At 39.3% G+C, this 25,631-nt stretch overlaps 1 protein-coding gene across 8 annotated transcripts in view; it reads left to right on the top strand.

The window, feature by feature from the left end:
* The first annotated feature begins 2,482 nt into the window (after nucleotides 1-2,482).
* Nucleotides 2,483-25,631, top strand: part of RIC8B (RIC8 guanine nucleotide exchange factor B) — a 115,835-nt gene continuing 92,686 nt past the window's right edge. For 7 of the 8 annotated variants that reach the window (XR_009505446.1, XR_009505447.1, XR_009505448.1 and 4 more), the window contains exons 1-2: nucleotides 2,483-2,677; nucleotides 9,979-10,026. Coding sequence is in view for 3 of the 8 variants with exons in the window: in XM_059936818.1 (XP_059792801.1) it covers nucleotides 2,594-2,677; nucleotides 9,979-10,026 (132 nt within the window). In the remaining 5 variants the exon portion in view is untranslated. Of the gene's footprint in view, nucleotides 2,678-9,978; nucleotides 10,027-10,656; nucleotides 10,757-25,631 lie in introns of those variants that run through there. The other variant, XM_059936822.1, reaches the window with a different exon arrangement.

A 25,631-nucleotide genomic window follows, 5' to 3' on the forward strand; every position in this document is an offset into this window, starting at 1 on the left:
TCTAGGCTCTAGTCCCGGAGTCTGCTTTTAACTATTGATTTTGGACAAGTCATTTAATTTTTCTGGGACCAGAGTCTCGTCAGTGGTCAAAGGATGACTTGAATTAGAGTCAAAGATCCTTTTGATTTATAAAATCAGAATATTGGTGCTTAATTAAGATTTACTAAAGTGCAATTTCCCAAGCCATTAATTCATGTGGTTTCACATTTTTTAAATCTCTTTTTAGAAGTACAGGGTTGGAGCCTAAAAACATAGCCTGTTTCTGGTAAACAGGCATTTCAAACACATGTGTATAAGACCCTCTTTAAAAGAAACGTCTCTACTCAGATACTTTATGCTTGTTAGTATCCTGCGCAGGAGCCCTTGCTCCAAAAATAAATGTATGGTTACCCAAAAAGCACGTAGTAAAGTACTGGACAGAGAGTAAGCACCCGAATATTTTACGTTACAGCTCTCAGTGCGAGTCCCAGTTGGTGTAATTTAACTAATCTGAGCTTGATTTCCTATATGTAAATGGAAACAATACCTTCCTCAATGATCCATTGAGACGGTGTATATTAAAATGTTTTGTAAATGATTAAAAAAAATAACTGGAAGATATTACTATTACCTAAGGAATACAGCTTACTATACCGTGACCTTTCCATGAAGGTGCTTTGTAAAGAGATAGATTAAAATCTTTCTGACTTTATTATGGACACAGCACTTACCCCAATACCTGGCTCAACAAATATGCTCAATAAAGGTTTGCTGTGTGAAAAGTCTAATCCACAGAAAGACCAAAGAGCTCCATGAGCTCAGATTGCATACTTGTTTTTATTTCTAAGTTCTCAGAGCCTAGCACAATGTATGACACATAGAAAAAACTCAATAATTATTAGATGAATAAATTTTGCCCCCTCTAATTCCTCTTCAGCACAGCTCAAGAGGGAGAGGCAAGCAGGGCTGGCATGAAAGATGATTCTGGTAAAGGCTGCTTGGAATGGAAAACTGAAAGTTGCTTGGAGAATTCATCCACTCTCTAGCAAATAGCTTGGGAGAGCAGAAAGAGCATAGATAGGTTCCGAGTTCAAATTCAGTTTCCAAATTCTGCAACCTCGGTAAATTAATCTATTAGCCTCTCCAATACTCAGTTTCCTCATCTTAAAATGAGAATAGTACCTCATTTTAAGCACTAAAATGGAAGCTCCACAACAGCAGGGACTTCATTTTGAGTCCACTGTAAACATACCGAACAGTATTGAACGGTATTGAACAGTGCCTGGCACAGCATAGATGCTCAAATATTTGTTGACTTAATTTGTGAGAAATTGACTGAGATAACACAAGTAAAGTATGTAACAGAATGCATGTAGCGAACACTGATCAAATGTGAGCCTCCATCATCATCACCATCACTACCATTACTAGTATATCCGTATTATCACATTTACCGGCGGTTGTAGAGCAGCTGCCTTTGGGGAAAGACGCTGATACAAATCTCGAATTCCCCATTTACTGGCTATGTGACTTAGGACAAATTACTTAACCTATTCGGGTTCCTACGGTTCCACAAAAATCTCAAGTGTAGTGAGAAATCACCTAACTCTGAGTCTGCAGACCCGGCGACACGCGATACAAGCCGGCTATTATTATTAAGGCAAAAACCCGCCGAGTCCCCTTTTTATCCGAGAACTGCCTGCAATTTCCCACATTATTGTAGCTGAATACATAGCATGACCGCAAACAAGGAAGGAAGGAAAGAATTTCAAAGAGACCGAAACCGCTAAACGAGAAAAGAGGGAATTAAACCGGTGCATGACAGTTCCCACCAAGGGGTGCCAGTCTCCGCGGCTGTCAACCAGTCCAACCAGCAAAGGCTCGATCAGGACGGTCAGCTCCGTAAGGAACAAAAAGGAGGCAGAGCCGACGCTTAGGCCCTCCCCCTAACGGTCTCTGGGCCGCTGGCCTCAGGCGGCCGCCGGACTCCGGTTTCCGGCCTTCGCAGGACCACAGTTCCCAGCATGCCTTTGGAGGGAAGTCTTTCCCGCTGGATGACTACTAATCCCGACATGCCATTCGGCACCCCGGTAAGTTAGATGGACAAGTGGAATGACCCCATTGCACGCAGGGAATTGTAGTCCATTTAGCTGCTGGCTCTTAGAGGGGCGGGGAAGAGCCGGGTCGCTCTCGTTAGCTGAGGAGAATGATTCATAGAGGAGGGTCAGGAGAGAACAGGTCTGTCTGTGAAAGCACACGTAAAAGGCTGGACTCTTCTCCGAGGGAGGGAGAGGCAGGAGAGCTAGCAGGGCGTCGGGCTTGACTCCCCCCTCAGGCCGTTCGCCAGGCCTCTACCGAGTCCTGGGCCTTGTCGGGGGTGGCCGCGAGGCGCCGGTTGCTGGGGGACCGGTGACGTCGCGGGGTGAAAGTTGAGGGGCGGTGACGTCGGGCCTGCCCGGGCGGAGGCTGGCGGGTTGGAGGCAGAGGGAGGGAGGGAAGGAGGGAAGGAAGGAAGCTGGGAAGAAGCGAGCGAGCGAGCGGGGGCGCGAGGCGTTTACCTGGAGGCAGCGGCTTGGGCGCGCAGAGCGGCCGCGGCTCCCCCGCACCTGCGGCCATGGATGAGGAGCGCGCCCTCTACATCGTCCGGGCCGGCGAGGCGGGGGCTATCGAGCGGGTCCTGAGGGATTACAGCGATAAGGTAAAGAGCCCTGGCCCCGGGCGTGCGGTATAGCACCCTCGGGCCGCCCCCCGGGCTTGCACATCACATCCCTCCCAACCCCCCTCATTCCGGGGATGCGCATTGCTCTCCCCTGAAAACGTTTCCGGCTTGGGCATGCGTGTTTGTGCCCCCAGCCTTTTCCATCCGTGCATCCTGTATCCCCCCCCTGCCCCCACCCTGGCGCCCACCCCTCTGATTCCGGCCCAGCAGTTTGTCCCACGGTCCTCTTCCCAAGCGTGCAAGTCACACCCCCGGAATCCGTGAGCGTGCGTCTGTGCCCCTCTCATGGATGCATAAATGCACGCGAGTCTTCCTCACCTGCATAGCTTAAAAATAACGTGTTTCTGTCTATAAACACGGGCCCTGACATGCATAAAACGTGTCGGCCACTATGGCAGTTCCTTATATACGTACAGGACTGTACAGTTTTCAAGGCGTGATGTCTCATATATATGGTCCAACTTGATTTTCAGAGAGTTTATAGGGTAGATAGCATCATCCTACCCATTTTATAGATGAGAAAACCGAGGCACTAGGAACTGAAATCACGCCAAGGTCATGGCCATACTATGTTGTAACTGGGGGCAGACTAACTCCTAATAATACCTGTTGTTTGTATCACATTAACAGCTTTCCCATCCATTATCTCCTTCAATCTTGACAGCAATCCTGTGAGGTTTTATCTGCATTTTGCAATTGAGATTCTAGATGGGTTAAGTAACTTGCCCAAGGTCATACTTCTGAGCTGGGATTCCAACCTAGGTATTATTCTTTCCACTTTACAACTCTGCAGTAAAAAGGTATCTTATATATCCCAGTCACTTCTCTGAATGTCTCTTCAAGACCCGTTAGCTCTCCATTACTTTACCTTCCAGGAGTTTTATATGCTCACTCTTGAAGGTAACATACCACACCTTTATTCTTCCATTTAGAAGACCACTTTATAGAAATAACTGACTTCTGTGAAAACACACCCAATACCATGTCACACCCTAGATATAACATCTTTCTTCCTTTCATTTGCCTCCATTCATAATTTCCCTTTCTGTGTTTGCTGTGTGCCCACCACTGCACTTCCATGCACTTTGTATCGTTGAGCTGCCAGTATGCCATTTCTGCTCTATGTGGAGAAGATCCAAAAATAAGGCACCTTCACTCCCATTTAATCTTCCCAACAATCCTGTGAGGAAAGTGGTGGTATTCCCATTTCACAAACGATAAAATTTAGGGTGATGTTACCTCAAGTCCACACAGTCATTGAGAGATGGGGCTGAGATTTGAATCTAGGTTTTCTGACTGCTCTTTTACAGTACTATGCTGCTTTCTTTGGGAGGATGCATGGATTCAGTTCTATTCATATCTTAGCTTCCTCGCTTTCTGATATGCTTTACTGTTGCGTATCTGCGTAATTTAGGAGAAATTCATTTAATGCACAGATGTACATATTGTGGAGATTACAGTCATCCCTTGGTATCTGCAGGGGATTGGTTCCAGGACCCTATACCTCCCCCATGGATACCAAAATCCATGGATGCTCAAGTCCCTTATATAAAATGGCATAGTATTTGCATATAACCTACACACATCCTCCCTTATAGTTGAAATCATCTCTAGATTATTAATAATACAATGTAAATGCTATGTAAATAGTTGTAAATACAATGCAAATACTTTGTAGCTAGTTGCCAGTTAATTCAAGTTTTGCTTTTTGGAACTTTCTCCAATTTTTTTTCCAAATATTTTTGATCCATGGTTGGTTGAATGCACGGATGTGGAACCTGCAGATATGGAGGCCCGACTGTGTATTCATTCAACTGGATTTATAATTGCTTTCCAAAAAAGATTTGAGGCAGCAACAAACTGATTTTCAAAAGAAAGAAATACAACAGAAAACTTGGCCATTGTATTGAATCAACTAGTGTTTATTTAGCACTTATTATATCCCAGGTATCCAGCAATAAATAGGAACTTTCTTCTATACAGAAGGGAGGAGGAAAAAACCTCGAACTGGATCTTATCTCCTCCTTCAATATTTTCTCCTTCCCTTCATGGCTAAACTAATTAGAACTCCAGATTTGCTTCCTCCAGTTTATCTCTTCCTCTCCTTGATCTCCCTCCAGGTTGGTTTCCACTTACCACTCCTGGCCCAGTGCTGTCAGAGCTTAAGTTCTGGACATCCCCAGCTCTCCTTTCACATTGGGAATGGTTTTAAAGTTGTAATGTCCAATGGGTATTGTTTGGGGTGGTATTTTGGGGGCCAGGCTTGAGAAAGCTGTGTCTTGATGTGAACCGGCTCGGCCAGCTCCTTCAGAAAAGAGTTCTCATGTTTAATGCTGATTATAGTAGGTCCAGAGTACAAAGAAAATAGCTGAGTTTTATGTTGGCGGTGGGGCTTTGCCCCTCAAGGCAGGAGACACTAGAGGCCGATGAAGAAGAAGGGGAAGCACGATTGCAGTGGTCTGGCAGTAAGAATGGGGAGGGGGAATTAAATTGCCCTGTTCTATGGGAAATGGAGTCTGAAACCCTGAAAAAGTACCTGGGTATTACCATGTGCCTCATATTCCTTATCTGGAAACATGGATTTGGGAAATGTTTAGAGTGAAGTGATTATGGGGCATTGAGGAGTCTAACGAAAAAGGGAAATGAATGATGTAGAGAGAGAATGATTGGTTAGTCGTTCTCAAAAGAAGGCAGCAAGTATAATGGAAAGAAGGTGGAATTTGGAGTCAGATAAATCTTGGTTCACATCTGCCATTTATTAGTGTCATGACTATGGACAAGTTATTTTAAGCCTGAGTCCCAGTTTCCTTATCTGTAACATAGGGTTCTATCATCTAAGTTATTATGAGACCTGAATTAAGTGAAGTATAATGCCGAACGCTGTGCATAATGCATGTAGGAGGCGTTCACTAATGGTCAAGGTGCTCAAGAGGTCCTGCGGCAAGAGCACGGGTTCTGGAGCCAGATTGCCTGAACTCTGGTCCCCGGCTTACCATCCGCGTGGCATAGAGCAAGGTACTTAACTTTGCTGTGCCTCAGTTTCCTCATCTGCCAAACAGGGATAATAATAGTACCCGCATCATAGGTTTGTTGTCAGGATTAAATGACTTATATGTGTAAATCATTTAGAACAGTGCCTGGCACTGAAGAAAAACCCATAACTGTTAGTTTTGAACAAAAAAGTCAGGAATTAAGCATGTGGCATGGAGTTGACGTAGCCTGATAAAAAAAAAATTAGAGAATATACTCCATTCTTTCTCTTTTTCCTTGACCCGTGCACTTTTTAATGGTTAGCAAAATACCTTGTACCATGTTTAACATTTACCCGTCTGGCTCCAGGTAACATCTAATTTCTACTGTGTTAAGGAGATTCTAATTTTCAAGATTTCTTCCTTCATTCACTGACCCTTCTTGTCTTGGGGAGAAGGAAGAGCTATCTATCCTAGAAAAAAATGAAACTTGTCTGTTTCTCAAGGGCATAATGCAAGTTGACTCAGCATAGGAAAGTATTTTTTAAAAATAGGAAGAGTGGTTGTTCTTTTTCACTTTCAATTCATCTAATAGCATTTATTGAGTGCCTGCTATGTACTGTGTATTATCCTACGTGCTTTCACATGTCATCACGTATTAAAACTTACGAGGGTGACTGAAGTATTCTCCCTTTTTTTCGGGACTAGGAAATTGAGGTTCAGAAAGACAAAGTAACTGTCTACAGGCCTAAAGGCACATAGCTAGAAGTGGCAGACCTAGTCTTCAGATTCAATATCCAGGGCTCTTTTTGCAAGGCCCTGTTGGCTTTCCCCTGTCTATTCTGTGTTATTGAGCACAGAAGAGAAAGGGTTTTCAGGACTATTTCCTTTGGCTACTGTTGGGTCCCAGTCACCCCACTCCAGTTATAGAATGAGCTATTAATGTGGGAAGTATATATTGCTCTAGTCTAGGCTGTCCAAGCTTCTTCTCCTCCCCTAGGGCTTGTTCTGCTAACAGATTTAGTAGAGAGATTGGTTGGCATCATTATGATTATCAGCAACAAACAGTGATCAAGAGCCTTGAGGTGCATAGTAGTATCTTAGTTCCTTGAATCCAGGGTATTTAGACAAGAAAGAACCTCAAAGATAATTGGGTCCAACACTCTCAATTAATAGGAGAAGAAACTGAGGCCTAGCATCATCATCAACTATGTTGATAACCAGAGAGGTGGCTTGGTGGCCGTAGAGGCCACCTAGACATACGATTACCCCTTAGCAGTCTCCAGTAGGATTCCATTATGGAAGTGTGGCAAGTTTATGGCCAAATGAAAGGTAAAAGTTATTTAAGATACGGACAGGTATGTAGGTCTCTGAGAGTAGTCCTCATAAGAGAGGAAAACAACACTGATAGCAGTGAGGTCTTCATTTATGTGCTAGAAGAACCTGATTGATAGGGACCTAATATTGGGACAGTTCTAGAAGTACAGCCTCCACATTTGAATAGGATATATAAATATCCTGGACTATGTAAGAGGACTTTTTGTTTTACACTTTGAGGTTGCTTTGAATGGATTGGCATATTCTAAATTCAATTTGTATTGCCTCACAATACCAGTATATTTGCTAATTAAATTAAGCCCTCATGTTAGTTAGGGCTTTTGAAAGCTTGCTTTTCTTCTTTCCTTTATTTCTTTTTTTTTTTTTTTTTTTAAATGTTGCAGTTTTGTGACAGGATCAGCCTTGCATTTAAAAAGAAAAATAAAAATTAGTCCTTGATACTATTCTAAATTATCACCTTGAGAGATTTAATTCTATGTAGAAACCTTTTAAAAGATATTTTTATAACTTAACGAGGGGCTTTCCAAAAGATGATTTCTTTTTCTGTTCCCTTACCATAAATGCAAAAAAAAAAAAAAAAAAGTTTAGGAGAACTATTACATTGGCAACTAGGTACATTTATTCCAGATAATGTGTGGAATTAATATTTCACATATAATGGCAGAAATTAAGCTTCTTGTTTCTAAGTGCAATTATGAGTTTTCATTTGTAGTGAACCTTTACTAAGCTTCAGTTTATAACCATACAATCTGCTAATTCTTGATCTTTTATTCACTGTTAGTTTTTACTAAACCTTGGGTCTGTAAATTCCTAAGTTATAGTCTTTGTTGTTTCTTCCTTCCTTTTCTTCTTTTCTTTCTTTCCTTGCTCATTCATTAATTTATTTACCTTTTATATAAAATTTTTCTTTTAATTATAAAAATAATATACCAACAATGAGTTTTGTCAAAGGAATCACCAGCAATTCCACCAACCCTATATAGTTGTTTTTATTTTTGCATTTTAACACTGAAGCCTTCGTTTGAAATCATGCATACATTTATGTAGGTACTGTCATCATAGACATACAGTTTGATGTTTTACTGTTTTTCCTCTTACTGCCATCATAAATAATTTTTCATGTTGTTACAGAACTTTTTAGCCATATTTTTTTAAAAATGGCAATATAATAATCTATCAGATGAATACACAGTGATTTATTTCATCAGTCTCCTGTTGTTGGATATTCAGGTTGTCTCTCTTTTTTCTTCCATAATACTCGATAACACTGCAGTGAATATGATTACATATATAATTTTTCTCTCCTCTGGATGATCTCATTAGGATAACTTTCTAGCAGTAAAAGTTCTGGGTCAAAGGCTGTGAATATTTTTATGGTTTCTATTATGTGTTGCCAAATCACTTTCATTTTTGAAGTTGGTGTCAATTTATACCGCCTCCAGCAATATCACTCCTGGATTATTGATGCCCATTTCTCAGAGGGCTTTATGTCCTCAGTCTTGCTCTTCTTTGATCTGGCCTGTAAACTACCACCCAAAATATTCTTCCAGAATGAGTTCACACCTCCTTCAAGGTCTTCCCCTGGTTGCCTGTCACCTATATGCCAATTCAGGTATACATTTTTAAATCCAAGGCCTTACCACCTGACATCCATTTTAATTGTTTTGCAAACGGTATGTGAGGCAGCTTCTCTTAGGTTTCCTCAAATGGCCCTTCTCTATTACCTGTAAGTCTTCCCTCTGACCATTTCTTACTTTCAGAACTGCTTCTCTGTCAACATTTCTCCATCTCATTTAATTTCAAAAATTGCTTCTTCTGCGAAGCTGTCAATGCAGAACCACCTGTAATGATGATCTCTTTAGTACTTACTGTGTTTAACTCCTGGTGGGTTGCCATGTTGCCAATGAGAAATACAAAGGAAAGGCAGAGAGATGTTCAGTAAAGATTTTTTTAAATGAAAACTTAGGATCCATAAGAGCACTTGGTTCTCTTGAATAAAACTTGAGAAGAGATTGAGGAACTTTATGCTCTATTTTTTGGGTACCATCACTCTCTGGAAGTGGACAAGTCAACTTACTCCATTCTCTATTTCAGCCACAGAGTGGAAAATATAGTGTTGCCAGTCATTTCAGGAGAGTCATGACATTCTTTTCTTTCAGTTATTTTTCCTCAATGTCATTGGCATCATCATTATTATCATCCTAATAGTTACTGAGTGTTTACTATGTGCCAGGCACTGAGATGGTACATTATATGTCATAGCTGTTTTAACCCTCATGGCAGCTTTGTGAACTAGGTACCCCCTCTTTTCACATGGGAAATACAGTTATAATTTGTTACTTGCTTAACTATTAAGTGGTGGAGCCATGATTTAAACCCTCATTCTTACAGAATTACTTTTCTGAAATGCCAGTCTATCAATTTCTTCCCTATCTACAATTCTCTGGTGATTTCTTATTGCATATGATAAAGAAAGTACAAACTCCTCAGCAACACTGGAAGATCCTTCCAAATCTCTGTCCAGTCTACTTTCCCATTCTCATCTTTCTCCACTCCTCTCATCCCCTAACATGTGTCCTGTGTTTCACTCTGACAGAGCTGCTTATTTTATAAATATATCATACCACTTCACACATGAGCCTTTGTTTCCATCCCTAGAATGCTTTCCATTTACCTGGCAAACTCCTATTCATCCCTCAAGGTCCAGCTCAAATGCTCTGTACTATATGCAAAGAATTCCTGATTTCCCTGGGTAGTTAGTGGCTCAGTACTCTGTCTCTTCTGTATATATTTTTGCTTTAGTCTTTTGTACTGTTTTACAATTATTTGCTTACATGCCTCTCTTACTTTAATAAGAACTTTGAGACATGATATGGGAAGACAACGTTTTAAAGACATTAGGTATTTTTAAACAGCCAAAATCAAAAATCTGTGTATTTAAAATGACATTGTTTCCCTTTTTTCCCTCTTCAGCATAGGGCTACTTTCAAATTTGAATCAACAGATGAAGATAAAAGAAAGGTAAGCCTTGGTGTTACTCTGTGTGTGTGTGTGTGTGTGTGTGTGTGTGTGTGTGTGTGTGTGTGTATGTATTTCTTTCATGGACTTGATAAACAGTGGACTTGATTTCATCTGAGAGTTTACTTCTCAGTTTCCCTTCAGTTTGGTTTTTAGAAGCTCTGAGAATAAAGACAAGTGCCATGTTTAGTATGGATTATACATAACACCCTCCTGCTCCATCCCCATAGGACCATTACACTTGCATAAATCAGGGGAATGGGAAGGGTTCAGAGGGGACTCTCCTCCATATCGTCTCATCTCCAAAGATTAACTTTGTTTGGTGGCAGGACTGCAGGCTGCCAAAAATGCATTGCTAATATTGTAATATTGGGTTTACAGTAAAGCTTGGCTTTGGGTTAAGTTTTGGAAAAACAGCTATTCATGCAGCTGCCCCTCAACCACATATTGTTCCCTGTGCTGGCAGTTATTTATGTTGTCAGCAATTGTCTTGGTCACTGACTTCATGGGCAAAGAGGAAAATGGGGTCAAGAGGCTTACGAATAGAGGAGTTATTATGAGAGGGTGCATCAGAGATAGAGCTATGAAGTGTCATGTTGGCCTGTTGGGGTCACCCGTGGTTGCTTTACTTAGTTTATTAGAGCACGATGCTCAAGGAGAAGCTCACCAGTTCTGCCTGTGTGTTTGCTGGGCCCTATACCACTATCCCTGGCCTCACAAATGCTAAGACCAGGTAAGAGAGCATGACTGAATCTGTGTAAACGTATTATTGCTGCTGGAGAAATAACTTGAATCCGGTGCTTTGCTGGTAATGGTTTGAGCATACCTTGAAATCATCCCTCTATTCACCTCCACCCCCATATTTACTGTCTACATCCTGCTCACTTTGCCTCTTAAGATTTCTCAGTACATTCTCTCCTTAACCCCGGCCCTAGTTCAGTCCTTCATCTGGATTACTGTACCAGTTTCCTAACTGTTCCTTCTTTTTCAAGTTATATGCCCTTCCAGTCCATTGTCCATAATTCTGTAACAATAATCTGACTGTGTCACGCCCAGCCTTAAAACCCTTGAGTAACTTTCTTTGTCTATAGAATAAAGTTCAAGCTTCTTAACATGACCTAGATGCTCAGCGATCTGAAGTTTGCCTACTTTTTGCAGCCTATTGCTTGCTTCTCTCCCTTGTAATTTATGCTCTAGCAATATGAAATGTTTCCAGTTACATACACATACACATCCCTTCTGTTTCCTACTTCCTACCTTTGCATATACTGGCGGTATGTACCAAAATTACAGATGTATTTTGCCCTTTGACCAAGCAATGTCACTTTTAGATCTATTCTGTGGACAGATTGAAATAACGTAAACAAAGTTATTCACTGAAGCATTGTACATAGTAGCAGACGATTGGAAACAATAACGCCTCCAGCAATTAGGGAATATTTGTAGAAACTTGTGTATATTTGCAGAATGGAATATTTTGCTGTGGTAAAGAGGGAGGAAGAGGGAGAAGGAGAAAGACTGTTATGTGCTAATGGGAGAGATAATTACATGAAAAGAAAAAAGAAACAAGGTGTTAAAAAGAACATGTTTTTAATATACTCATGATAGGTATTCAGGCTAGGAAGGCAGCTGCTATTTGGTTTAGTTGGGAGGATCCATACTATATAGATTCCATGGTGCCTTGTGAATCTGACACTAGAATCTTTGGTAGTGCTTTTACTGGTCAAAATAAGTGCATGAAGACAGAGATCCCCCCCCCCCCATGCCATATGACTTTCAGTTAAGGGAAAAAAATTTCCCACACAGTTATTAATAAAGCATGTTTGTTTCCTGTAGGATAGTAGCAAAACCTAACATTTTCCAAGTATTTTCTTTTACTGCCTTTTAAATCTTTGGTGACAGTAACTACTGTACTAGTGTTACTTTCAGTATTACGTGTAGATTGCTGCTTCCTGGGAGGTCTGATATAAACAAATGTCATTAGGGACCTAGCTAGGTAATCTTCATTAATGGAAAAACATTGGCAAACAAAACTATTTCAGTCTCCAGGGGTTAAAACCATTAGAGACTCTTCATGCCTAAAGCTCTAAAAAGACTTTGAAATCAAAATTATTGGACTTCTCTAAAGGCTCTACATCCTAACAGCCTTTTAAGTTCTCAGTGTAGAGAGGCATGGAATAGTAGGCATGTCTCCAACATTAAACCCAATCTTAAAATAAGAGGAACTCAAATTACCATCCAGTTTGTTTTGCTGCCCTAGTTCTCTTTTTCTCTTTCCTAAACATGTCTCTAGAGCCTTCTACCAGCAGCTCCTTGGTAACAGCAGCGCCCCTTTCAATAAACTACAGGTGCTGTCGCTCTGAAAAACACACCTCTCATGTAAAACCTTGTGGCAACCTATAAGTAAATGTAAGGAAATAGAGCCTTTCAAAAAATAAAACTTGATTATATGAACTTTTTAGGAATTGGTTATAAAGTAATGATCCTTAGACCTAAGTCCTAACACATAGCATTTTGCATTTTTAGAAAGATTTGCTTTTTATTAGTAATACAGTGATGTTGTAAGTATGATGAGAATATCACCATCCCAGTTTTATGGATAAGAAAACCGAGGCTCATGTTAATGACAACTTGTTAACACTCATATCACTCGTAAGTGGTGGAGCCTCGATTAGAGAACAGGTTTTCTGGCTATTATGTGCAGCTCCTTCACTGCTCAGTGCTCCACGGCTCCCACTCATTACCACTTGAGGTATATCTCAGAAGGTTTGAAATTATGACTCAGTACCTTGTTTTATCTCTTATTTCATACCTTGAGACACCATTTAGGCAACTAGACTTAAACTGGAAAATATCAAAGGAAATTACCAACTAGGAATGCTTAAATTTTTCCAGAGAAGTAAAGTCAGATACAATTGCTAATGTTTGTGCATAGAATGCAAATAGTTCCAGGTGCATGTGGCTCATGATATATTTGGGTATAAGCACCTGTGCTTATTGAAGCGTTTGCTTTACATCTTCTCTACCTCAGTTGGTGGCTATGATTATCTACCAGCACATAAACACATATACCATGCAAATATGTAGGATGGAGGGAGGTATGATGAATAATCTGAAAATTTACAGCTTGAGGAAATGAAAGCTCTTATATTGGTTTCTAAAATACAACTGATCTCAAGGCCAATAAAGAGAACTAATTGCAATAAATGTTGAAAAATACCTGTCATAAAATGATTAAAAGAATTGCAGCTCTTTCACCTGTAAGATAAGAATACAGCCATATTAAATGCAGAAAACTTCAGTTGTTGTCTGAGATAAACCTTTATGTATTTAGTAATTTTCCTCAAAAGAGTGAAGTTAAAAATAAATTTCAAGCGTTTATTTCATTAACTTCAAACTCACATAGGTAAGCTCATACTTCTGTGAAGGCAGAGAGTAATTACTGAGTTGAGAACTCTTTGAGGACAAAAATTCTGGCTTACTTTTCTTTGTATTTTCAGTCCCCAGCACTGCATGTGGCACAAAATAGGCACCTACAATAAACACCTGTTAAATGAATAAAGGGGACTTGGAGCTTGAGTGGAGGCCAGAATTCCTATAACTTGTACATACGGTTTGGTTTTGAGTTTGATAACTAGAGAGCAGAATCTCAAGCACATTTCATAATGTTGTTTACTGAAAAAGCAGAATACAAAAGTATTCATACAGAATGATCACAACCATGTAAAGCTAATAAAAACTATGCAAAGAAGAATGTCTACAAGGAAATTCACTAAAACAGTGGCTTAGTATTATTACTGTAGATGATATTTTAATTTCTCTTTTCTGTATTTTGAATTTTTCTGTTATAGTAAATGATAATGATATAAGAATATGATAATTACATATTATATGTGATAATATATTCTTTTATAGTAGTGTGATTGGGGGCATAAGCAAAGACCAATATACTTTTTAATCATTTATTTTCTTTAAAATTGGGCCTTTGTGATTATCTTACATATTCCTTCTGGGGGAACATAAAAATGTTACTAGGTTTGGAGATAGTATCACTTGTGGAGCCAGTTTATGGACTGAAATAAATTTATTTGTACACAAAAGTCCATTCTACCATTTGAAATATTTCTTCATTTTACTTTTTTTCCCCAAAGTTGGATGTACTTGGCATATTAGTAGAGATCTCTGTAGTCCACAAATATTTTTTCAGTAATTCCTCTGTGCCAGGTCCTGCGTTAGGCCTTAGTTCCTAAGTTGGCTATTTTCCTATGGTGTTTGGTTTGGTGCTTTCTCAGCTACGGATGCATACTGAGGGTTTCCATTGTGGACTATAGAAAATGAACGGGTAATTTTCCATATTAGAGTCCCCCAAGGAAAATGTGCCAAGATAGAACCATCAATCCTATACTGTGAATCCATGCTTAGGAATAGCTTGAGGCATGGATGCTTGTTCTGAAAGCCTTTTACACTTAGTTTAGTCATTTGAAATTGTTAAACCCCAGTTTTCACTAGAACAAAATGAGCTTTGTGTGTCTTGCAAATTTGACTCAAATTTTATTTGATGTCTTCACCTTAGGGAATACTTTGATATATGATGCAAGTACAATTCTCATTTAGAAACCAATAACTTTAAAGATAATCCTTTTTAACATCTTGATTTCCTTAAAACACACAAACACACATACTACCAAAAGCGTTCTAAAACTTTTACTTTTTTAAGTTTCTGTCCAGCTGGATCTGGCATAAAACTTAACTAGAAGGGCTGAATTATATCATAGGCCAGGATGAATGCCTCACAGTAGTTCAAAAATGAAACAATTTAAACTTCATTTCAGACTCCATTTTTTATTTTAGATGTTTTGCCAAGGTATTGAAGGACTAAATGTGGGAAGAAAGAACAGAACAGCCCTTCTGATTTAGTAAGCCATAGATGTGGCAGTCCATACGTGATCTCTGTATGGATCACTTTTTAGGATTTCTGCCTGGGAATGTTAAGAGTAGTAACTCTGATTTACACTTTAGAGTTTCGGATCCTTTTTCTCATATAAAAAACTCATCAAGAAGTTCTGCTTCCAGCCATGACAGTGTGAGAGCTTTATGGACCTGCTCCCCAATGAAACTGGTTATTTTAAAAAAACAACCATTTAAAGTCTCTGGAAATAGTCCTAAGAGCATGCAGTCAATAAAGGAACACTTATTCAGGACAATCTACTAAAACTCAGTAAGAAGAGTGAAAGTCTGTGGGATTTGAACTGAGACCTGCTCCCTGTCTTCCCACTCTCAGTGGAGTGAGATGGAAACTCTCCTCCAAACTGATGCAGCCAAGAACACGGAGCTCCCACTTCCCTCAGCTCTCAGTTGGAAGGCTACCTACCCAGTAGAGACAGGGGTAAGGTCAGCATTTCTCATCCTGCCTGAGCTACATGTCGCTGGGACAAAATTCTGGGTGAATGTAGCTGAGAGGTGGGGTCTCCCTCCTTTCACCCAATCCCCACTCATGGGACAGAGGCTCTACCTTGGGTAGGGCACCACTGAGAATATTAGGGCCCCAGTTGCACTCGCCCTGGCTGGTGGGACACAGGTTCCACCCTGGGAGAGGCCAGCTGAGGAGTTCTGGGCCTGCTGCTCCCCTGTCCTCTCCAGTTGATCTCTCAAGGAGGTGTCACCCAGAAAGAAGCATGCTGTTGTCTCTGCCCTCAGCATCAGAACCAGGCTCAGGAACTTTGCCCAGAGGAACAAGCAGAGCTTATAACAGTGAGCTCTGAATCTCTCCCCAAAGGAACCAACTTAATTTGCAACAGTGTGAAGTTCCTGCCTGAAAGTACAGGTTGTGGTGAAAGGCAATTGGGAGGAGATTGACAGATTCATTGGAGATATAAGGCTAACCAGAAGGCTAGATAGTTTGCTAGAAAGAAAGTAGGAAAGACAGCTGGGAGGAACCCTCCTGTAGTTAGAACAAATCTTACATACTTACCTCAGGAACTATCTCTTCAAAGGAGCCCTAATAAATTGGCTCAGTTTGTAGAGCAGTTTATGCCTCAGGACATTGTTGAAGACAATAGATCAATCAGCCTGCAGTTAGTGGAGCTTAACAGCTGGGTGTGGTCAGGGAAAGAGAAAGTCAAAGAGAGGCCTGCCAAAGCCACTGTTATCCCAGGATGACTGTGGCATACAAAAGGGTGAGCCTTATGAGGAGCTACATCTGCAGGGAGGAGGAGGAAAATATACTTAACTAAAATAATTCAGCCAGTCACTGAGCAAATAAAATAACAATAGCAAATCTTGGAGGGTATAAGCATTACCCAATGTTGATATAATATATTATCTAAAATGTCCAGTTTCAAAAAGAAAAACAAAAGCCATGCAGAGAAACAGGAAAGAATGAGCTGTGCACTGGGGAAAAAGCAGGCAATGGAAACTGCCTGTGAGAATGACTAGATGTTGGATTTAACAGACAGACTTCAAAGTAGTCATTATAAATATATTCAGAAAACTGAAGGAAACCATATTTAAAGAAGTAATGCAAGGTTTGATGACAATGTCACATCAAATGAAGAATATCAATACGAAGATAGAAATTATTAAAAAGAAAAAGAACCAAATGGAAATTTTGGAAGTGAAAAGTACAGTAACTGAAAAAAAAAATCACTAAAGAGGCCCAACACTGGGTTCACACTGGCAGAAGAAAGAATAAGCAAACTTGAAAATAAATCAATAGTGTAAACAAGGTAAAGAACTGAGGAAAAAGAAAATGAACGCCTCAGAGAAATATGAGACAACATTAATATACCAACATACACATAACTGGAGTACCAGAAGGAGAGAGAAAAGAGAAGAAAAAATATTTGACGAAATGATGTCTAGGGACTTCCCTGGTGGTGCAGTGGTTAAGAATCTGCCTGCCAGTACAGGAGACACAGGTTCGAGCCCTGGTCCGGGAAGATCCCACATGCTGTGGAGCAACTTAAGTCCGTGCACCACAACTACTGAGCCTGTGCTCTAGAGCCCGTGAGCCACAACTACTGAGCACGCGTGCTGCAACTACTAAAGCCTGCAAGCCTAGAGCCCATGCTCTGCAACAAAAGAAGCCACTGCAATAAGAAGCCTGTGCACCACAATGAAGAGTAGCCCCTGCTCGCCGCAACTAGAGAAAGCCCATGTGTAGGAACAAAGACCCAACACAGCCAAAAATAAATAAATAAAATAAATAAATTTATAAATGCATCCATTCTTTCAAAAAAAAAAAGTCTAAAGTCTTTCCAAATTTATTGGAAAACACCTACATATCCAGAGAACTCAATAATGTCTGAGTAGAATAACCTCAAAGAGATCCACAGCCACACTAGAGTAAAAATGCTGAAACTCAAAGACAATGAGAAAATCTTAAAAGCAGGGAAAGAAAAATGACTCACCACTTACAAGGGAACCTCAGTGATATACACAGCTTACTTCTCATCAGAAATGTAGGCCAGAGGCAGTGGAATAATATATTCAAAGAGCTCAGGGAAAAAATTCAGCCAAGAATCTTATATCCAGCAGAGCTATCTTTCAACATTGCAGGGGAGATAAAAACATTTTTAGATAAATGAAAAAATGAATTTGTTCTAGATCCACCTTACAAGATATACTAAAAGTTCTTCAGACAGAAAGCACATCACCCCAGACAACAATTTGAATGCACACAAAAAACCAAAAGAGAACTAGTAACGGTAATTATGTAATTATAAAGCATAATGTAAATGCATGTTTCTTCTCCTTTATTCTCTTAATTGATTTTAAAAGCATTTGTATAAAACAATATTTGTATGATATATTGTTCAGCCAATAACATATAGAAATGTGATATATTTGCCAAAAATAGCACAAAGGTTGATGAGAGCAAAGCTGTACTGGACTAAGGACGTGACTCTAGATAGTAACTCTAATCCTCAAGAACAAATCAAGAGAACCAGAAATTATAAATAAGAAGGCTAATATAACAAAAGCTATACATATATACTTGCTGTCCTTCCTTCTCAGTGTCTTCAAAAGACAAAATTATATATCAAGTAATAATTGTTGTTATGCTATGGATAACAATAATGCCACAAAAAGAGGGGAAAGAAATAGCATCATATAGAAGTAATGTTTCTGTATCTCACTGGAATTAAATTAATCTAAATCTGGAGCTAATTCTGGTAAGTGAAGATATATATGTGTGTGTGTGTGTGTGTGTGTGTATATACACACATACATACACTAATTAAGCCCTAGAGCAACAACTAAGGAAATAACTCAGAAAGTAACTCTGTTTTGTGGAAAACTACAAAATATTGTTGAAAGAAATTAAAGATCTAAAGAAATGGGAAAACATCCCATGTTCATAGATTGGAAGACATTATTGCTCAGATGGCACCACTTCCCACTTGATCTACAGATTTAATGAGATACCTTTTAGAATCCTGGGTAGCTTCTTTGTAGAAATTGACAAGCCAGTTCTAAGATTCATATGGAATTGCAAGGGATGCAGAAGAGCCAAAACAATCTTGAAAAGAACAAACTTGGAGGACTCATAATTCCCAACATCAAAACTTATTACAAAGCAACAATAATCAAGACAGTGTGGTGTTGACACAAGGATAGGTAAACATAAATACGGCTGCTCCTTGAGCAACTCAGGAGTTAGGGGCGCTGATTCCCTGAGTAGTCAAAAACCCAGGTATAACTTTATAGTTGGCCCTCCATATCCATGGTTCTGCATCCGCAGACTCAACTAACTGTGGATCTTGTAATACGTATTTACTGGAAAAAACCTGCATATAGATATAGATGTAGATCAGTGGAATAGTACTGAGAGTCCAGAAATAAACCAACATGTCTGTGGTCAACTAATTTTTGACAGGGGTGCCAAGACCATTCAGTGGGGAAAGAATAGTCTTTTAAAAAATGGCACTGAGACACTTAGCCACGTATAACAGAATGTATTGAACCTTTATCTCACACTGTATGCAAAAATTAACTCAAAATGGATCAGACCCAAATGTAAGATCTAAAACCATAAAACTCTGACCAGGAGCATAGGGTAAGTCTTCATGACCTGGATTTGGCAGTGGATTCTTAGATAAGACACCAAAAGCACAAGCAACCAAAGGAAAATAAATAAATTGGACTTCATCAAAGTTAACTTTTGTGTTTCAAAGGACACTATCAAGAAAGTGAAAAGACAGCCCACAGAATGGAAGAGAGTATTTGCAAATCATATATCTGATAAGAGACTCGTATCTAGAATATATAAAGAACTCAATAATAAAAAGATAACCGAATTTAAAAATGGGCAAAGGATCTGAATAGACATTTTTCCAAAGAAGATATACAAATAGCCAATAAACAGATGATAACATCATTAATCATCAGGGAAATACAAATCAAAACCACAATGAGATACCAGTTTACACTCACTGGTATGGCTAAAATCAAAAAGTCAGATAATAACAAGTGTTGACAGGGATGTGGAGAAAATAGAACCCTCATACATTACTGATAGGTTACTGCATGTACAGTGGTGCAGCCACTTTGGAAAACAGTCTGGGAATTCCTCAAAGGATTAAACAGAGTTACTATTTGACTCAACAATTGTACTCCTAGGTATCTACCCAAAAGAAATGAAGATATATGTCCACACAAAACCATGTACTTGAATGTTCATAGCAGTATTATTCGTAACAGCCAAAAGACGGAAATAGCCCAAATGTCCATCAGTTGTGAATAGATAAATAAAATGTGTTATATCTATACAATGGAATATTATTTAACCATAAAAAAGAACAAAGTAACTGATAAGTGCTTACAACATGGATGAACCTTGAACACATTATGCTAAGTGAAAGAAGCAAGACACAAAAGGCCACATAATGTATGATTCCATTCATATGAAATGTCTATAATAGGCAGATCTGTAGTGACAGAAAGTAGATCATTGGTTTCCCAGGATCTAGGGACAGGGGAATGGGGATTTACTGCTAATGGGTATTGGGTTTCCTTTTAGGGTAATGAAAATGTTCTAAAATTAAACAGTGATGATGGTTGCACAAGTGTGAATATACTGAAAACCAATGAACTATGTACTTTAACAGGGTAAACTTTATGATATGTAAATTATATATCGATAAAGCTGTTATTAAATACTACATGCCCATCATTATTCCAAGCACTGTATGACTATTAACACATTTAATACTTAACAACAAAGCTATAAAGTAGGTACTGTCATCTTACTTGTTTTACAGATGAGGAAACTAAGGCACACAAAGAAATTACTTGCCTATCTAGTGAAGTAAATTACATGCCTAAACTAGTGAAGTAGGAGGACATGATTTAAGCCTATGCAGTTTGGCTCCACAGCCCTTGTGCTGCGCCATACTGCCACTCATTAATAATTGAATTGACCTGTTCTATAGTTTATGAATTGATTCTATTTTATGATTGTAGGCATCCAAAATTTGAGACTTGATGCAGAGCGTAAACAAAGCTTTGACATTGAACTAATTAAGACCATTGACAGGAAACAGAAGCACATGATTTGCAGTATGACTGGATAGGATAACTAGTAAGGATATCTAGTGTCAGCCCTCCCCATTAGCAGTACAGAAATTGACCTATAGGAGTTAGGCATGCTGCAGATTTTTTTTTTTTTTTTACTATTATTATTATTTTTCCTGCCTAAAATGTAGGGTTCTTTTCCTCAGCAATTAGCTCTTCCTTACAAAGTTTGACCATGTACTAAGGAAAGTGGAGAATGTGTACATCTTTGGCTGATTAAAAACTCTTAGGACCTGAAAGAGTTCTTGGCTGAACAGACATTTCCAGTGTTCCTAACTTCCCCATTTATAAATGAAAAATTGAGAGGTTGACTTACCTAAGGTTACAGTTAATGAGTGGAAAATCTGGGCCTCAAACTAGGTCCTCTGCCTCCTTTTCTACCTTCAGTGATCATTGTTGCAGGGCGGCTCCTCAGGGAACTTACAGTATAGTATACTAAGGGACCCAGAATATCTTCCAGTGCAGTGATTCTTTCTAAGGTATCTTGCACTGAGGGTAATCACACTCTGACTGAATACTTTCAATAATGGGAACCGCACAGCAGCCACTCTGCTGTTAGATAACTTTACTTGTTAGAAAGCTTTTACTTGTATGAACTCTAAATCTGCTTTAGTTGATCCTCCTACTTTATCCCTCTCTGCCTCTGCCTTTGTCCACCATTTAGCTTGTCTTCTATCTTCTTTTTCCTGCTCCATTTCTTTCATTTTTTCCCCCCTACTTATTGCCCAGCACTCGCATTTATCAAGAAGCTTTCTCTGGCTAAATTCTCTATATGTAGTTTATTCCTTTAATCTTTGAATATACAGCTTAAACTGCTGTGCATTGAAATACATTTACATTCCTTATTCACTCATTTTACATATGTTTAATCTCTCTAATATTATAAATAACTTGAGTCATGTTTTTATAGCTCCCCAACCCCAAATAAACTTTTTGTCACTTGGTTAGAATTTATTTCTCTTGAATAGTTTGCATGTACTTGAATTTTAAATTGGGAGCATTTTAAGTTATGTGCCTGTAACAGGGCTATGCACATAAGTGCTCAGTAATGAACTCTATAGATTCTAAATGAACACTGTAGAATCTATAAAATTAATACAAAATTGCAATGTTATAACATCAGCACTTTCCTTTTCAAGGGGCTTTGTCATTAAATGGAAAATATAGATAAAAATTTCCTAGCCCTATTGTGCTTGTGCAGAGTGTGCCTGTTAATGTTACTTGATCTGTTTGTCCACCTGGCCATCTTTATGATGTAATGTGCATGGGCCTCCATTCTACCCCAAGCACTATGCTAGAGATTTTTAACTATATCATCTCATTTAATATTTATAAGCCCTAGATGTTATCCCTATTTTTAGAGGTGAGGAAATGAGGGACAGTGATTTCCAAAAATTTGCCAGGATCACATAGCTACAAGCTAGTGTTTGAATCCAAGTGCTTTCTTTACTTCAATTGTACTGTTTCCCAATAAATAACTTGTAGTTGCCTTACACCTTACAGTATGTTGTCTCAGATGCTATCCATATTAAATAATATAATAATATTAATAATATAGATAGATCTTTCACAATAACCATGTGAAATAGATATTTTTCTATCTTACACATGAGGAAATTTAGCTTCAGATAGAATAAGTAAATTACTCCAGATCCAAGTTCAGAAAATAATAGAACTGGGAATTAGAAAGAACCCAAACTGTTTCTGTGCTTTTTTTTTTTTCTGCTACACCACTAGTGTGTTCTTGTGCCTTTGAAGACCTCTAACATCACAACTGTCTCGTTGAGACAACTTCACTCTTGTCCATATTCTTGGCTGTCTTAGTCTGCTCATACTACCGTGACAAAATACCAAAAACTAGGTTGCATAAACAAAAGAAACTTACGTCTGACAGTTTTGGAGGCTGGGAAGTCCAAAATCAAGGTATTGGCAAGGTGGATTTACTTCTGAGACCTCTTCTCTTGGCCTGTTGTCAACTGCCATCTCACTGTGTACTCATTTGACCTCTTTGTGCAGAGAAGGGAAGGGGGTGGAGAATGAGTGAGCTAGCTCTCTGGTGTCTCTTGTTAAAAGGGTACTAATCCATAGGACCAGGGCCCCATCTCCAAATACCATCACATTGGGCTTAGAGCTTCAGCACATGAATTTAATGGGGATACAAACAGTTAGTCCATAACTTCAGCTTACCATCAGAGCCCTTGACTATCTGCTATACATGCCTGGGCTACTAGAGCTGAGAACTAGGGATTTAGAGATAGAGTAACTAGTTCAGAGTGAAGAGTTGAGTGTTGTGGAGTAGATGGCACTGGAGACAAAGTAAGGAAATTCCAAAGAGACTGTATATCGGAAAGACTTTGATACACTGAAAAAGGCAAAAAGCTGTAGAAATCCATGGGACCAGGATCTGTATCAACCACCAAAATATGGCATATATGTTGTGACAGAATATACATCATCCAGCCTTGTTAGTGTACTGTGTAGTCAAACTATAACTTGGCATGTCATCCCGCCCAGAAGAACGTGAATCACACTTGGTCCAGTGCATCCTGCCCACTTGTGAATCACTTGGTGGCTGTCTGGGTTATCAGACTGACTGGGGTGTCGCAGGGCTTGAGCTCAAATGACCCTTATTTTACTTAATACATACCCCAAAGCAAGAGGAGTGAAGCTGGCAATTCGGACACACCAGAGAGAGGACGTAAAGTGCTTCCTTTGAGTGAAAAGGTGAAAGTTCTGGACTCAGTCAAGAAAGAAAAAAAGGGCCTAGTCAGGACAAGACTAGCACTTTCTTCTGGATAGCTTGAATTATTTACAAGACTGTGTCCGCTTTAGGAAGAAGCTAGAGCAGTGTGGCTGACTGAGTCTTCGTGCTCTGGCCGGGTGTTAGGCCTGAGCCTCTGAGGTGGGAGAGCCGAGTTCAGGACATTGGTCCACCAGAGACCTCCGGGTCCCAAATAATATCAAACTGCAAAAGCTCTAACAGAGGTCTCCATCTCAACACTAAGACCCAGCTCCACTCAATGAACAGCAAGATACAGTGCTGGATACCCTATGCCAAACAACTAGCAAGACAGGAACACAACCCCACCCATTAGCAGAGAGGCTGCCTAAAATCATAATAAGATCACAGACACCCGAAAACACACCACTGGATGCGGTCCTACCCACCAGAAAGACAAGACCCAGCCTCATCCACGAGAACACAGGCACCAGTCCCCTCCACCAGGAAGCCTGCACAACCCACTGAACCAACCTTACCCAATGGGGGCAGACACCAAAAACAACAGGAACTATGAACCTGCAGCCTACAAAAAGGAGACCCCAAACACAGTAAGTTAAGCAAAATGAGAAGACAGAGAAACACACAGCAGATGAAGAAGCAAGGTAAAAACCCACCAGACCAAACAAATGAAGAGGAAAGAGGCAGTCTACCTGAAAAAGAATTCAGAGTAATGATAGTAAGATGATCCAAAATCTTGGAAATAGAATGGAGAAAATACAAGGAATGCTTAACAAGGACCTAGAAGAACTAAAGAGCAAACAATGATGAACAGCATAATAAATAAAATTAAAAATTCTCTAGAAGGAATCAATAGCAGAATAACTGAGGCAGCAGAACGGATAAGTGACCTGGAAGATAAAATAGTGGAAATAACTACCACAGAGCAGAATAAAGAAAAAAGAATGAAAAGAATTGAGGAAAGTCTCAGAGACCTCTGGGACAACATTAAACGCACCAACATTCAAATTATAGGGGTCCCAGAAGAAGAAGAGAAAAGAAAGGGTCTGAGAAAATATTTGAAGAGATTATAGTTGAAAACTTCTCTAATATGGGAAAGGAAATAGTCAATCAAGTCCAGGAAGCGCAGAGAGTTCCATACAGGATAAATCCAAGGAGAAACATGCCAAGACACATGTTAATCAAGCTATCAAAAATTAAATACAAAGAAAAAATATTAAGAGCAGTGAGGGAAAAGCAACAAATAACATACCAGGGAATCCCCATAATGTTAACAGCTGATCTTTCAGCAGAAACTCTGCAAGCTGGAAGGGAATGGCAGGACATATTTTAAGTGATGAAACGGGAAAAGCTACAACTAAGATGACTCTACCCAACAAGGATCTTACTCACATTCGACAGAGAAATTAAAACCTTTACAGACAAGCAAAAGCTAAGAGAATTCAGCACCTCCAAACCAGCTCTACAACAAATGCTAAAGGAACTTCTCTAGGCAGGAAACACAAGAGAAGGAAAAGACCTACAATAACAAACCCAAAACAATTAAGAAAATGGTAATAGGAACATACATATCGATAAGTACCTTAAATGTAAATGGATTAAATGTTCCAACCAAAAGACATAGACTGGCGGAATGGATACAAAAGCAAGACCCATCTATATGCTGTCTACAAGAGACCCACTTCAGACCTAGGGACACATACAGACTGAAAGTGAGGGGATGGAAAAAGATATTCCATGCAAATGGAAATCAAAAGAAAGCTGGAGGAGCAGTTCTCACATCAGACAAAATAGACTTTAAAATAAAGACTATTACAAGAGACAAAGAAGGACACCACATAATGATCAAGGGATCAATCCAAGAAGATATAACAATTGTAAATATTTATGCACCCAACATAGGAGCACCTCAATACATAAGGCAAATGCTAACAGCCATAAAAGGGAAATCAACAGTAACTCAATAATAGTAGGGGACTTTAACACCCCACTTTCACCAATGGACAGATCATCCAAAATGAAAATAAATAAGGAAACACAAGCTTAAAATGATACATTAAACAAAATGGACTTAGTTGATATTTATAGGACATTCCATCCAAAGACAACAGAATACACTTTCTTCTCAAGTGCTCATGGAACATTCTCCAGGATAGATCATATCTTTTCCGACCACAGCGCTATGAGACTAGATATCAATTACAGGAAAAAAAGATCTGTAAAATATACAAACGCATGGAGAGTAAGCGATACACTGCTAAATAACCAAGAGATCACTGAAGAAATCAGAGGA

This window comes from Balaenoptera ricei, chromosome 10, assembly GCF_028023285.1.
Source record: "Balaenoptera ricei isolate mBalRic1 chromosome 10, mBalRic1.hap2, whole genome shotgun sequence".
In the NCBI taxonomy this organism is placed as follows: Eukaryota; Metazoa; Chordata; class Mammalia; order Artiodactyla; family Balaenopteridae; genus Balaenoptera; species Balaenoptera ricei.